The sequence below is a fragment of the Pristiophorus japonicus genome, chromosome 13, assembly GCF_044704955.1.
Source record: "Pristiophorus japonicus isolate sPriJap1 chromosome 13, sPriJap1.hap1, whole genome shotgun sequence".
NCBI classification, from domain to species: Eukaryota; Metazoa; Chordata; class Chondrichthyes; family Pristiophoridae; genus Pristiophorus; species Pristiophorus japonicus.
This window is the reverse complement of record NC_091989.1, coordinates 73,931,607-73,947,682: the sequence shown is the minus strand read 5'-3', so window position 1 is coordinate 73,947,682 and position 16,076 is coordinate 73,931,607. Positions and strand designations below refer to the sequence as shown.

Here is a 16,076-nt window from a genome sequence, read left to right as displayed (position 1 = left end):
CCCCAGTGTGACCCGCTGACCTCCATTGTGGCATTCTGACTCCTAGTGTGACCTTCTGTCCCCCAGTGTGACCTCCCTGACCCCCAGTATGAAGCTATACCCCCCAGTGTGACCCTCTGCCCCCCCAGTGTGACCCTATATCCCCATGTGACCCTATACCCCCCCAGTGTGACCCTATGCCATACAGTGTGACCCTATACCCCCCCAATGTGACCCTATGCCATACAGTGTGACCCTATACCCCCCACCAGTGTGACCCTCTGTCACCCCAATGTGACCCTATGCCATACAGTGTAACCCTCTGACCTCCAGTGTGGCCCTCTGACCTCTAGTGTGACCTTGTCCACCAGTGTGACCTCCCTGACCCCACGTATGAAGCTATACGCCCCAGTGTGACCCTCTGTGTGACCCTATATTCCCCCCGGTCGGACCTCTCTCTCCGCCCCCCGCCGCTGGGATGGAGCTGTCGCCGTTGGTAACGGTGCCGCCTATTTTTATGAACCGTGCAATAGGCGGCGAGGTAAGTGTGCGGCGGGAGCCAATGGCGGCGCGCCTTGTTGCAGAGTGTGAGCGCGGGAGCCGTTGGGGCCTAGTGTGTGATTTGGCCGCTCGGGTTGTGTGGCGGCGCCGTTGTCCCCCTGAGGCCCCGCCATGCCCGAGTACCTGGAGGACCCGTCCGTGCTCACCAAGGAGCGGCTCAAGAGCGAGCTGATCGCCCACAGCGTGAGCCTGCCGCTGGGCGAGCACCGCAAGGATGTGTATGTGCAGCTGTACCGCCGGCACCTCACGGCCCGCAACACCCGCCCCGCCGGCCGCCGCGCAGACTTCTCCAGCGATGAGGAGGGCGCGCCGGGAGCGGACCCGGGCAAGGTGAGGGAGCGGGGGGGAGGCCCGGGCGGGGTGAGGGGGGCGGGGGAGAGGCCCGGGCAAGGTGAGGGGGGCGGGGGGGAGGCCCGGGCAAGGTGAGGGAGCGGGGGGGGGAGAGGCCCGGGCAAGGTGAGGGGAGCGGGGGGGGGGAGAGGCCCGGGCGGGGTGAGGGGGGCGGGGGAGAGGCCCGGGCGGGGTGAGGGGGGCGGGGGAGAGGCCCGGGCAGGGTGAGGGGGGCGGGGGAGAGGCCCGGGCAGGGTGAGGGGGGCGGGGGAGAGGCCCGGGCAGGGTGAGGGGGGCGGGGGAGAGGCCCGGGCAAGGTGAGGGAGCGGGGGGGGAGGCCCGGGCAGGGTGAGGGGGGCGGGGGAGAGGCCCGGGCAGGGTGAGGGGGGCGGGGGGGGGGGAGGCCCGGGCAGGGTGAGGGAGCGGGGGGGGGGGAGGCCCGGGCAGGGTGAGGGGGGCGGGGGAGAGGCCCGGGCGGGGTGAGGCGGGCGGGGGAAAGGCCCGGGCAGGGTGAGGGGGGCGGGGGAGAGGCCCGGGCAGGGTGAGGGGGGCGGGGGGAGGCCCGGGCAGGGTGAGGGGGGCGGGGGAGAGGCCCGGGCAGGGTGAGGGGGGCGGGGGGAGGCCCGGGCAGGGTGAGGGGGCCGGGGGAGAGGCTCAGGCCCCGGTCCCGCGCTAGAACACTCCCACTTGCCGCTTTCCCGCTTAACCTGCGGCTTCCGCCCCGCTGTATGCCCCGGGCCCGCGGGTACTGCCTGTCTCCCAGAGTCTGCAGTCCCCTCTCTCACTTCTCGGTTTTGTTTGGCGGCTGGAATATATCCAGGAGCGGTGTGTAAAATGTTTGCGGAGATGAAGGTTCCTCCCAAACAACTGGCTGTCAATTTTTTGAAGTGACGCCCATTTGAAAAGCAGCTTCGGCCCATGCTTATTAGTACAGCCCTATTTTCATTGTAAATAATTAATTTGCGTTTTCCATCTGAGTTCAATCTCGCCGAACAGTTCCCCGATTTTGACTCTTTACATTTAGCAATCTCCAGTTTCGATTTAAAATCTGCCCAATTCTATTTACTTTTTGAACCTATTCCCTGATGCATATTTTGAACTAGTTGGATATTGTTATTTGTAGTAATACTCAATTTGTACCCTTGCCCACCAAACCTAACTCCCCGCCCTAACCCCATACACTCGTCTCTAGTCTCTCTTATATCCACCTCCTGCTCCCTTGGTCTTGGTCCAGTGGCAAGGATTACCCAAGACGACCGGAGACAGCTCTGCTGCACGGACCTAGTGCGTACACATATCACAGTGTGGGCTGGCCCGTGCTGCTCCTGGGTCCGAACTCACGCCTCTCCTAGGCCCCGATCACATTGCTCTACGAATTCTTGTCACTCCTTCGTCCCGACCTCGCTGCTCCTGCTGTATCTGCCCAAGCGCCAATCAGAAATACGCTGGTGTGAAATACATCTACAGCATTGAGTGTATGTAAGGTGTTTTCTACTCCAATTAGTGTCTGGTTAAAACTGTCGCCACCTGTGTGTGGTAACTAATTTCTATTGACCAACACTGGTTAAAAGCCAACTCCTACTCAGTGTTGTGATGTATCTGCAATCCCAAGTTTGCTGTTCTCTTGGATGCCTCCTATGCCTGCTCCCAGTTTATAATGTTCTGGTTTTAATTGAACTTGATATATGCAAACCAGAAAACATTAAAACTGATTAAAACTGGGTTTACACAATATTTTAAAGGTAAGGAAAGACTTCCATTCATATCATGCGTTTCACAACCTCATCATGTCCCAAAGCACTTTACAGCCAATGAAGTAATTTTGAAGTGTAGTTGCTGTTGTAATTTTGGAAATGCAGCAGCCAGTTTGTGCACAGCAAGCTCCCACGAACAGCAATGTGAGCATGACCAGCTAATCTGTTTTAGTGATACTGATTGAGGGATTAATATTGGCCAGGACAGCAGGGATAACTCCCCTGCTCTTCTTTGAATAATGCCGTGGCATGTTTTACATCCACCTGAGGGCAGATGGGTCCTCCGTTTAACATCTCATCCAAGAGATCAGCTGAAATTAAATTTTTTAGCTTGTGCCAACTTACAAAACTGATGAATATTACGCTGTAGCTTTGAGACTTCCATTAGCTGGATTACATTTAGAAATATAGACACTCAAAGCCCCAGAAGTAGTTTTACAGAACCCCTAACCCAGTGCTGGCAGGTTGCTAATGTGTGTTCAGGTGGCTTTTCAGCGTTTGCTCACTTAACTTTTAACTTCCCGATCGCATTGCTGTTTTGAGTCTGACACGGTGGGTAACGGGATGCTGCATGGCGTTGTCGGACCGCTGTGCCACTTTCCCAGTTCTGGACTTCGACCTTAGCTCTGCCCACTTGGCACTACAATTGGTCAAGAGTGGTCAAAGCCCCTGATAGCCAGCCTGGTTATCCTTTCTCTTAGTCTTTCCTTCTCATAGGGATATATTTTTGTTGAGAGTTATGAAGTATCTCCTTAAATGTCTGCCACTGTGAACACTGATTGATAGCCAGCCTGGAGCACATGTGTGTAAACACTAATTAATAGCCAGCCTGCAGTACATACGTGTGTGAAGACTGATTGATAGCCAGCCTGGGGTACATACGTGTGTGAACACTGATTTGAGGTGGTGATTACAAAGCAATGAATCAACTTTCCAGGGGAGTGGCTGTTGCTGGATGCCCTCCAATGTGTCTCTGGTAAAACCTGTGTGTGGTGGAATGTGCCCAAGGCCAGATGTTGTAATAATACAGCTGGTTTTGTTCTCTAGTCCATTTCTCACATTTCATAGTTTGAAGTTTTCCTGTAAATTATTGCTGGAATTTTGACAGTTGTTGTGCACATCCTTTAAACTCCCTTCAAATTGCATCAATAAATATGACTTAACAAATTGATCTCGAGGATGGCTTAGCCTACAAGTTATTTTGAAATAAAAATTATAAATTGTCAGTGAAAGCCAACACACAAACTCTACTATTTGTAGTCAGGAAATTGTACGGATTCCTTGCCAAATGCCTTGACAATAATGTCCTATTCTTTCCGATGATAGTTGAGCAAGAAACATCTGTAACTGTCCTAGCCTGAGGGTGGCAAAGCATTGAAGGGTTTTAAATTATTAAATAATTGTCCTCAGCACCAAACAGCTACCCACCATCTGTACCCCATGCAGCTAACAGATTATTCAGCTACCCTTATCCTTTACCTGGGGGTTGTGGTAATGGACGAGTGATTGACTCAAATAGTAACAGTGGTCAGCAAAATTCTAGTCAAAAGCTGTACTTTTAAAAGAGGAAGACTCCCTATCAGATCATCCAGCGATAAAGAATTAAAATCATTTTTAACATCAGTTTCATTTTTGTTTGAATGTTGAAGGTGAGATTATGGGTAATAGTTTGGAGGAGTTTTCGAACTTGGTGGTGTAAGAGCTGAATTGCCATCCGCACAGCGGAAGCACCCGCAGTTTCGACTGAATCTTGTTGCTGGTGGTTGTACAGTTAACAATGTTGGACAGTTGTATGAGTGGGAACTGTCCGTTTATACTTCCACGGTGTGGTGTCAGGGCTGTGCACTTGATGCTGGTACTCTTGCACGGTGCCACATACCGACTGCCTGTGCTGCTGCTGTGGGTTTTTAATGGTATGAACATTGTCGCTTGCACTGAGGAACTGTGGCAGGAGACAGTCTTGTAGGAGTGAAAGTACAGAAGAGATCTAAAAAGGGGAATAAGAAAGAAAGACTTGCATTTATATAGCACCTTTCACGACCACTAGACATCTTGAAGAGCTTTTGAAGTGTGGTCACTGTTGCAGGAAACACGGCAGCCAAATTGCGCACAGCAAGCTCCCACAAACAATAATGTGATAATGACCAGAGGGACAGAGGGGGGTGGAGGAGGAACCAGATAATCTGTTTTTGTTATGTTGATTGAGGGATTACTATTGGCTAGGACACTGGGGAGAACTCCCTTGGTCTTTGAAATAGTGCCAAGGGATCTTTTATGTCCATCTGAGAGAGAAGATGGGTCCTTGGTTTAACGTCTCATCCAACAATGCAGCACTCTGTCAGCCTAGATTTATGTGCTCAAGTCCCTGGAGTGGGACTTGAAACCACAACCTTCTGATTGAGGTGAGAGTGCTACCCACTGAGCCACAGCTGACACTGGAGGGGCAAAGAGAGAGTATGAGGATATATTAGCAGCTAACATACAAGGTAATCCAAAAACCCTTTTATAAATACATAAAAGGGTAGTCAAAGGAAGGGTGGAGCCAATTGGGTACCAAAATGGAAATCTTGAGGTAGAGGGGATGGCTGAGATACGCTGCATCTCTTCACTGGAGAAGGGGATGCTGCTAATGTAGCAGTAAAGGAGGAGGCAGTAGCAATATTCGATAAGATAAAGATTGAAAAGGTTGGCACTCCTCAAAGCAAATGTGGAGTTGCAACATGGACTAAATTATACGATTTTAAAGGGGGTGCAGGAACAGTGTGACCTGGGATTGTTTGTACACAGGTATTGGAAGGTGGCAGGACTTGTTGAGAGTGCATATGGGATCCTTGGCTTTATAAATAGAGGCAGAGAGTGCGAAAGCAAGGAAGTTATGCTAAATCTTTGAAACACTGGTCAGGCCTCAGCTGGAGTATTGTATTCAATTCTGGGCACCACATTTTAGGAAGGGTGTCAAAGCTTTGGAGAGGGTGCAAAGGCGATTTACCAGAATGGTACCAAGACTGAGGGACTTCAGTTACGTGGATAGACAAGAGAAGCTGGATTGTTCTCCTTGGAGCTGAAAAGGATATGGGGAGATTTAATAGACGTGTTCAAAATTATGAATGGTTTTAATAGAGTAAATAAGGATAATGGTAAGGTCACTGGACAAGTATTCCAGGGGCCTAGACTAATGATCGAGACAGGGGTTCAAATCCCACCATGGCAGCTGGGGAATTTAAGTTCAGATAATTAAATAAATCTTGAATAAAAAGCTCGTATCAGTAATTGTGAACATGAAACTACTGGATTGTTGTAAAACCCCATCTGGGTTAATGTCCTTTTTAGGGAAGGAAATCTGCTGACCTTACCTGGTCTGGGCCTATATGTGACTCCAGACCCACAGCAATGTGGTTGACTCTTAACAGCCCTCTGTACTAGCAAGCCACTCAGTTTTACACAGCTGCTACGAAAAACAATACAAATAAAACCAGGCAGACCACTCGGCATCATCCTCTGCTATGGACACAACAATGGCACACCCAGCTCAGTCGACCCAGCAAGTTCCTTCTCGCTAACATCTGGGGGCTTGTGTCAAAATTGGGAGAGCTGACCCAGCCTGTCGAGTGACAGCCTGATATAGTTGTACTCAGCCAATGTCCCAGACTTCCATTACCATCTCTGGGTATGTCCTGTCCCACTAGCAGGACAGGACCCACCAGTGGTGGCGGCACAGTCAGGAGGGAGTAGCCTGGGGAGTCCTCAACATTGACTCCAAAACCCATGAAGTCTCATGGCCTCAGGTCACACATAGGCCCTACTCTTTCCTTAGTTATCCTCGTGCACTTTATGTAATTGTAAAACATCTTTGGGTTTTCTATGTTTTCATGTCCTCTTTTTGCTTTCTTAATTTCACCCCTGCACTTTCTATACTCTAATAGGCTTTCTGCAGTATTGAGCTCACGGTATCTGATATAGGCTTCCCTTTTTTGCCTGATCTTACCCTGTATGCACCTCGTCATCCAGGGGCTCTAAATTTGGTAGTTCTACCCTTTTTCTTTGTGAGAACATGTTTACCCTGAACTCCATGTACGTCCCTCTTGAAAGCCTCCCACTGCTCTGGCACTGATTTACCTTCAAGTAACTTTCCAGTCCACTTGCTAAATCACTTCAGCCTAGTAAAATTGTCCTCCTCCTCCCCCCCCCTAGAATCCTTACTCCTATTTTTTTCTTTTTCCTTATCCATAATGATGCTAAAACTAACTTATGATCACTATCACACAAATGCTCACCCACTGATAACTCCTTCCACCTGCCCAGCTTCATTCCCTAACACTAAATCCACAACTGCCCCTCCCCCTCCTGTTGGGCTTGCTACAAATTGGCTAAAAATGTTCTCCGGAATGCAATTCAGTAATTGACACCCTCTATCTTTTACACTGATAGTATCCCAGTTATTGGGGTAATTGAAATCCCCCACTATTACTGCCCAATTGTTTTTGCTTACAAATTTGGTCTTCTATGGAGGATTGCTATTGTTTAAGAAGAGAGAAAGGGATAGGCCGAGTAATTACAGGCCTGTCAGCCTAACCTCAGTAGTGGGAAAATTATTGGAAAAAATCCTGAAAGACAGGATAAATCTGCATTTGGAAAAGGCAAGGATTAATTAGGGACAGTCAGCATGGATTTGTTAAGGGAAGATCATGTTTGACTAACCTGATTGACCCTCTTGGTTACCTCCTCAAAAAATTCAATGAGGGCAGTGCGTACGATGTAGTGTATATAGACTTTAGCAAAGCTTTTGATAAGGTACCACATGGCAGACTGGTCATGAAGGCTAAAGCTCATGTGATCCAGGGCAACGTGGCTAGTTGGATCCAAAATTGGCTTGGAGGTAGGAAGTAAAGAGTAATGATTGATGGATGTTTTTGTGACTGGAAGGATGTTTCCAGTGGGATTCCGCAGGGCTCAGTATGGGGTCCCTTGCTTTTTGTGGTATATAATCAATGATCTAGATTTGAATATAGGGAGTACGATTAAGAAGTTTGCAGATGACACTAAAATTAGCAGTGTGGTTGATAATGAAGAGGAAAGTCATGGGCTGCAGGAGGATATCAATCTACTGGTCAGGTGGGCAGGGCAGAACAGTGGCAAATGGAATCTAATTCAGAGAAGTGTGAGGTGATGCACTTTGGGGGGGCTAATAAGGAAAGGGTATACACATTAAGCAATAGGCCACTTAATAATGTAGATGAACAAAGGGACCTTGGAGTGCTTATCCACAGATCCCTGAAAGTAGCAGGCAAGGTGGTTAAGAAGGCATATGGAATGCTTGCCTTTATTGGCCGAGGCATAGAATACAAGTGCAAGGAGGTTATGCTTAAATTGTATAATACTCTGGTTAGGCCACAGCTGGAGTATTGTGTGCAGTTCTGATCGCCGTATTATAGGAAGGATGTGATTGCACTAGAGAGAGAGGGTGCAGAGGAGATTTACTAGGATGCTGGCTGGAATGGAGGATCTTAGCTAGGAGGACAGATTGGATAGGCTGCGTTTGTTCTCATTGGAACAGAGGAGGTTGAGAGGAGACCTCATTGAGGTGCACAATATTTTGAGGGGCCTGGATATAGTGGATAGCAAGGGCCTATTTCCGTTGGTGGAGGGGTCAATTATGAGGGGGCATAGTTTTAAGGTGGTTGGTGGAAGGTTTAGAGGGAATTTGAGAGGGGGCTTCTTTACGGAGAGGGTTGTGGGGATCTGGAACTCGCTGCCTGGAAGAGTGGTGGATGTAGAAACCCTCACCACTTTTAAGAGATGGTTGGATGGGCACTTAAAGTGCAGTAACCTGCAGGGTTACGGACCTAGAGCTGGTAATTGGAATTAGACTGGATAACCTCTTGTTGGACGGAGCAGATACAATGGTAAGTACTGCAGGGAATTGAATACGCCCAGGGTGATGATCTGGACTAGTTTCGATCGTCTGGAGAAATTTTCCCAGATTTTGTTTCCCCCCATTTGGCCTGGGTTTTTAATCTGGTTTTTGCCTCTCCGGGGAGATCACATGGCTCCGGTTGGGGTGGAGTGTAGAATGTTTCAGTATAAGAGGTGTCGCAGTTGTGTGAGGCGGACGCGTTGGGCTGGGTGCTCTTTATTGTCCGCCATTGTTCATAGGTTTATATGTAACCTTTAGGGCTGCTGACCGAGGGTCATGCGGCTATTTGTCGGCCGGCGCGCACACGTTGGGCCGAAATGGCCTCCTCCTGCGCTGTAAATTTCTGTTTCTATCTCTCTCGGACTGTTTAGGGATCCTATCGTACTCTCCCAGTAGTGTGATTGCCCATTTTTTGTTCTAATGTATCATCCCTCCTCACAACTGTAATTGTTTCTTTAATTAATGCTGCGACCACCGCCCCCTCCCTCTCTGTCCCGTCTAAAAACCCTGTAACTAGGAATGTTGAGCTGCCATACATGCGCTTTTTTTTCAGCCATATCTCAGAAAAACCTAATATCATAATCCCATGTGTCTGTCTGTGTACTTAGCATATCTGCCTTATTTCCTAGACTCCTTGCATTTAAGTATATACCATTTAGCATTGCCAAACTGCCTTGCTGTCTGACAAAGGGTCATCGACCCAAAACGTTAACTCTGCCTCCTCGCCACAGATGCTGCCTGACCTGAGATTTCCAGCATTTTCTGTTTTTATTTCAGATTCCAGCATCCACAGTATTTTGCTTTTGCCTTGTCTATCTTCTAGTCTTTGTTCCCTCTGCCTTCCAAACTCGCTTATTCATTTTTTGCCTTCCATTTCCAGCTTGGCTTCTCTCCCTTCTGACAATGCTCTCTGGTTCCCATCCCCCTGCCAAGCTAGTTTAAACCCTCCCCAACAGCACTGGCAACCTCTTCCCCCATGAGGATATTGGTCCCGGCTTGTACAGATCCCACCTCCCCCAGAAAAGGTCCTAGTGCCTCAGGAATCTAAACCTTTCCCTCCTGCACCATCTCTCCAGCCATGCATTCATCCATTTATAAGAACATAAGAAATAGGAGCAGGAGTAGGCCATACGGCCCCTCGAGCCTGCTCCGCCATTTAATACGATCATGGCTGAACTGATCATGGACTCTGCTCTACTTCCCTGCCCGCCCCCATAACCCTTGACTCCCTTATCGCTCAAAAATCTCTGTCTCTCCGCCGTAAATATATTCAATGACCCAGCCTCCACAGCTCTCTGGGACAGAGAATTCCACAAATTTACAACCCTTGGAGAGAAGAAATTCCTCCTCATCTCAGTTTTAGCCTCCTCATTATCTTGTATGTTTTGATAAGATCACCCCTCATTCTTAACTCCAATGAGTATAGGCCCAACCTACTCAACCTATCTTTATGAAATATCTCCTTAAATGTCTGCCACTGCTCATCAACCGCCCCACACTTTAATCTATTTTCCCAGTCGACTTTGGCCAACTCTACCTTCATACCTTTGTAGCCGCCTTTGTTTAAGCTTGGGACACTGGTTTGAGATCCAATTTTCTCACCCTCCAACTGAATTTGAAATTCAATCATGCTATGGTCACTCATTCCTAGAGGATCCTTTAATAGGACATCGTTTATTAATCCTGTCTCATTACACAGTACCCGATATACGATAGCTTGGTCCCTGATTGGTTCCGCAACGTACTGTTCAAGGAAACTATCCCGGATACACTCTATGAACTCCTCCTCAAGGCTGCCCTGGCCAATTTGCTTTGTCCAATCAATATGAAGGTTAAAATTGCCCATGATTATTGCCGTTCCTTTTTTTACAAACCTCCATTATTTCTTGGTTTATATTCCGTCCAACGGTGTAGCTACTGTTAGGGGGCCTATAGACTACGCCCACCAGTGACTTTTTCCTCTTATTATTCCTTATCTCCACCCAAACTGATTCAACATCTTGATCTTCTGAGCCAATATCGTTTCTCACTACTGCACTGATCTCATCCTTCATTAACGGAGCTACCCCATCTCCTTTTCCTTTGTTTGTCGTTCTAAATTGTCAAATACCCATAATATTTTGTTCCCAGCCTTGGTCACCTTGATCTTTTGTAATGGCTATCAGATCATACCCGTTTGTATCCATTTGTGCCGTCGACTCATCTATTTTGTTACAAATGCTGCATTCCGTCCTCCTATTTCTATACTCGCTCAGTAGCGCATGGCACCGGGAGTAATCTGGAGATTACTACCTTTTGGGTCCTGCTTTTTAATCTCTTTCCTAGCTCCCTAAAATCTGACATCCTTGACCCTGACACCAGGGAGGCCACGTACCATCCTGTCCCAACCAGTGAATCCTATAAACCAGCACCCAGTGTAATGGGCAGATCGCACTGTCCCAACCAGTGAATCCTATAAACCAGTACCCAGTGTAATGGGCAGATCGCACTGTCCCAACCAGTGAATCCTATAAACCAGTAAGCGGATTTGTGCAATTCCCAGGTGGTGCAGTTTAATTCTCAACCATTGTTGTCAACAGATTTCATTTATATAGCCCTCTTCACAAACGAGACCTTTGGGTGGAGGAATAACATTGGAAGCCAAATGAAGGGCAAGGGGATAATGGAACATGTAAAGCATTGCCAACGCAAAGGGTTTTAGGCAGCTCTGAATGTGATGACCAAGTGAGATGGGGTTTGGGGAGTGTGTTCAGGATCGCTGTGGCTTAGTGGGTGTAAATGCGGCCGTAGATGGTGAAGTGGCGGGAGCATCAGGTAACCTAGCAATGGAGGCTTGGTATGTGGGGAAGGAAACTGGACTTGGGGTCAAGCAATACATGAAGGCTCTGTGCCTCAAGGCCACAGTTGGCCATTTAAAGAATATATGAATTCAAATGTTCCACTTGTATCAGTTTCTTGGCTTTAATATTGCCTTTCTTGAACAGAAATCCATGAGGAAGACGGATAAAACTAGTGTGGAAGAAAAAGATTTCATAGATGTGACTGAGTTGACGGATGAAGATTTAAAGGAGCAGCTTACAAAATACGGGTTTTCTGCGGGTCCTATTGTGGGTGAGTATCGGTACTGACCGCACGGCACAAGATGGACGACTTTCTCACTTCCATGCGTTGAGGACCTTGACAGATAGTTGACAGCAAATACCTTTGATTCACAGTAATTATGGGTGAGGAAAACTATTCAACTAAACTCCGTTCATCCACCCAGAAAGACGTGGAAAGTCACCCCATTGCACCATCCAGTTTAAATTATCCAGAGCTTTCGCCTCCACTGTATCCAGGCGCTGTATCCAGACACTAGTCCTAAATTTAGCTTTTGCCAGTTTGAATCTGTGAGCACTCTGTCCTACTCTCTCAATTTCATTTAAAATGATGCTTGGGATTTCCCTTTTCCACTCCCTTGACTATCTTGAATCCCTCTAAGATCACCTCTTGGGCACCTCTCTTCCAGCATGAAAGGCCCAGTGTCTCCCAGCCTTTCCTTGTAACTCAAACCCCAGACACTATTACTCTCTGCTTGGTGAACGCATCAATAATCAGTACAGGAGTTGCTATGTAAACATTTCCTATGGGGAATTGCATGTTCAGATGTCCATCAGTGACATCCTGTGACATTTCCCTGTGATTCAATAAATGGCCCTTTAATATCACTTTCCATATATGCCACCAGGCACAGCATTTAAATCATCTACTTTAATTCATTATACAGTCCATTAAGTAGCACCCTGGGTAGTCTCGATCTCTGCACTGCTCCTGTTAAGATATGCAAGGCCTGTACGCCCTCTCCCTCAACCAAGGTCTTCTGCTGTTCTTGCTTTCCTTGTGTGTCCATGCCACCGCTCTGTCCTGGTCCTTTTCAGACAATGGTCATCACTGTGGCAGCAAACACATCATTGGGTAACTCCCTGTGCACCCAATTCAATCCCGCTCTCTCGTATGATTCATACCTCCATGTGTGCATTACGTAATGCAATGTGGACCTGTTCTTGCCCGCGTCCCTCCCCTCCCCAAAACACAATCTACCAGTTGAATGGAACCTGCCAGGGAAATGTGAACTTGTGCAACTGGATCCAGTTGAGACTTGGAAGTCTGGAGTTCCAATTTCCAGACAGTGGTAAGTCAGTGTAAAGATTCCTGTCTGGTGGAAAGTCTTCCTCTAGTATCTTCAGTAGATCTGTTTTGCTGTTCGGTGTTTGTGTTTGGTATCTGGACTTTTATAAAGTTTAGTGGGGAAACAGCAAAGTGCTGAACCCAGCGCATATCTCATCTCGTCTCTCTGTTGCACTGCATGTTAATACTTCAACGCACTGTTGCCACTCAGTCTGAGGGAGCAAGTGACAATGGGGTGGTCTTGCTGTTAGGAACACATGTCTCAATCCTGGGATGGCGCCGAATTTGAATGCTGAGATTTAATTAGTAATCAGGAAAGCTGAAAATTGATTTTTGTTAGGGTATAAGCAAGACCCCAACCCACATATGTCCACGAGCTAGTTGCCAAGAGCTGATTAAGAGCAGCCTGATGGAAGCAACTTGTGCCCTTTGTTGGAGACTGTGCATCTCCAATCACTGTCGCCTCGTGTTGTGCGGTTGAGATTGGGAACTGTGCTTCATCGCACTGTACATTGGTGCTCCAAAGCAATGTGCTGCTCTCCAACAACAGCCTCTGAATATGGGAATAGTGCAGACAAACCTGGATATAATATCTGATGGCTCATTGGGTGGGGGGGGGGAAGAACACTTAATTTGTGGAGATACTAAAGTCTATTAATCTGGGCTGAGTAAAGAGAAAAATAAGCAGAGTTCTCATTCCTGCTTGCTGTACCATTACTCCTCCCAGACACCTTGTACTTTTATGTTGTACTCCTCTATATGTGATCAGTGTTTTACAAGTCCATACCCTTTCGTTATAGGCCTTCTCACTTCTCTCGTTTTTACATTTTCTTATCCTTTGAAGTATTGAGATTGAAAAGTTGCAGGTGAGATGAGTAATGTCCCAATTGTCTCCCTCGCGTTGTGCAGCCACCACTAGGAAGGTCTATGAGAAGAAGCTAGGACAGCTGATGGACAAGAGTTCAGCAACTGAAGAAAACCAGCCGAACGGGAGCACGGATTCTGATCAGTACAGTGACACGGAAGAAGGTGAATAAGCCCAGCTTGCTGGAGATTCTTTTCTGTAACTGCCAGTTTATAGGGAGGAAACCAGAGGTGCTGTATTGCATTGTTACAGTACAACTAATACTGAATATAAGTCTCCACATTGATGGCTTTTCATTCAAAATGAAAACTATTAGCATTGGTTTTAGTTTTTGCATTCTGTATTTGGAAATGGGTCCAACTGCTTCTGATTGATCTCCACCACAAAAAAACTGCCCTCTTTCTCTCTTTTTTTTTTTCCCTCCACACCCCCCACCCCCCCAAAACATATTATTCAATCGCTTCTTGCTGATTCTCTGTCCTCCTGTTAATACAAGTTTCCAATTTTCTGGATCAGCCCAAAGGGATCTGGAGCTTCAGTTTGTGTCAGGGTAGTGCAGTCAGAGGTAGTGCAGTATGCCATGCATGGACAGCTGATCTTGGTGGGCAGGACAAGCTTTCCCATTGTTATCTTCTGTTCAAACAAAAGTTGTTAGACTATTTCAGGTATAATTTACCGCTGTTAGTTATAATGGAGCTCGGCTGACACTAGCCACCAATCAATGGATTGGCAGTGGGACAGCAGGCTGCTCTTCAGTTAAACTGGTGCTTCAGGTGCCATTCATCTGAAGTCCATAGAATCATTGTAAAGTGCTGATTCTGACTGATCCTTCCATTTGGTCCCCTTTCTCTATCCTTTCCCCATATCCTTTTTACATAATTCTCTTTCACATATTTATCCAATCCCCTTTTAAAAGCTATTCCTTGCTATTCTGCAACCACTGTTTCTGATGTGTTCCATGTCTTAACAACCCTCTGCATAAAAACACTCGCCTAACCACTATTCTTTTGGTGAAGATCTTAAATTTATGCAGGAGATAAACATAAGAAATAGGATCAGGAGTAGGCCATAAGGCCCCTCGAGCCTGCTCCGCCATTCAGTAAGATCATGGCTGATCCGATCATGGACTCAGCTCCACTTCCCTGCTCGCTCCCCATAACCCCTTATCCCCTTATTGTTTAAGAAACTGTCTATTTCTGTCTTAAATTTATTTAATGTCCCAGCTTCCACAGCTCTGAGGCAGCAAATTCCACAGATTTGCAACTCTGAGAAGAAATTTCTCATCTCAGTTCTAAATGAGCGGCCCCTTATTCTAAGATCATGCTCTTTACTTCTAGTCTCACCCACCAGTGGTAACATCCTCTCTGCATCCATCTTGTCAAGCCCTGTCATAATCCTATACATTTCGATAAGATCACCTCTCATTCTTCTGAATTCCAATGAGTTGAGGCTCAACCTACTCAACCTTTCCTCCATAAGTCAAACCCCCCATCCCCGGAATCAACCTATTGAACCTTCTCTGAACTGCCTCCACAGCAAGTATATCCTTTCGTAAATGTAGAAACCAAAACTGCACACAGTATTCCAGGTGTGGTCTCACCAATACCCTGTACAGCTGCAACAAGACTTCCCTGCTTTTATACTCCATCCCCTTTGCAATAAAGGCCAAGATTCCATTGGCCTTCTTGATCACTTGCTGTACCTGCATAATATCCTTTTGTGTTTCATGCACAAGTACCCCCAGGTCCTGCTGTACTGCAGCACTTTGCAATCTTTCTCCATTTAAATAATAACTTGCTCTTTGATTTTTTTTTTCTGCCAAAGTGCATGACTTCACACTTTCCAACATTATACTCCATCTACCTAATTCTTGCCCACTCACTTAGCCTATGTCCTCCTGCAGCCTCTGTGTTCTCCTCACCCATTGCCCTTCCTCCCATCTTTGTATCGTCAGCAAACTTGGCTAAGTGAGATGGAGCAGATTTGCAGTGAACTTACTGAAGTAGTGATAATGGGAGACTTAACTACCCCAATATTGACTGAAGCAGTGATTGTTTTAAGGGCAGAGATGGATTCATGCACCTCTTGTCCTTTTCTGCTGAAGTGAAAAGAAGAGTGTCATTTTCTCTAGTCTCTTCTCAAAACTAAAGCCTCTCATCCCTGGTATTGTCGCAGTGAATTTCTCCTGCACCCTCCCCATGACATATTTCCTAAAGTAAGGTGCCAATAACTGGGCACAGTATTCTAACTGCAGCTTAACCAATGATTTGTACATGTTTAGCATTACCTCTTTGCTTTTGTACTCCATGCCCCATTTATAGAAACATAGAAAATAGGTGCAGGAGTAGGCCATTCGGCCCTTCGAGCCTGCACCGCCATTCAATGAGTTCATGGCTGAGCATTCAACTTCAGTACCCCATTCCTGCTTTCTCGCCATACCCCTTGATCCCCCTAGTAGTAAGGACCTCATCTAACTCCTTTTTGAATATATTTAGTGAATTGGCCT

At 47.0% G+C, this 16,076-nt stretch overlaps 1 protein-coding gene across 6 annotated transcripts in view; it reads left to right on the top strand.

Moving 5' to 3' along the window:
* Positions 1 to 553: 553 nt before the first annotated feature.
* The window catches only part of LOC139278643 (lamina-associated polypeptide 2, isoforms beta/delta/epsilon/gamma-like), a 41,639-nt gene continuing 26,116 nt past the window's right edge, over positions 554 to 16,076 (top strand). For 2 of the 6 annotated variants that reach the window (XM_070897657.1, XM_070897661.1), the window contains exons 1-3: positions 554 to 870; positions 11,523 to 11,649; positions 13,615 to 13,734. In XM_070897657.1, coding sequence (XP_070753758.1) covers positions 652 to 870; positions 11,523 to 11,649; positions 13,615 to 13,734 — 466 coding nt within the window. In that variant the 5' untranslated portion in view covers positions 554 to 651. The remainder of the gene's footprint in view (positions 871 to 11,522; positions 11,650 to 13,614; positions 13,735 to 16,076) is intronic. The other 4 variants (XM_070897659.1, XM_070897658.1, XM_070897660.1 and 1 more) reach the window with 3 other exon arrangements.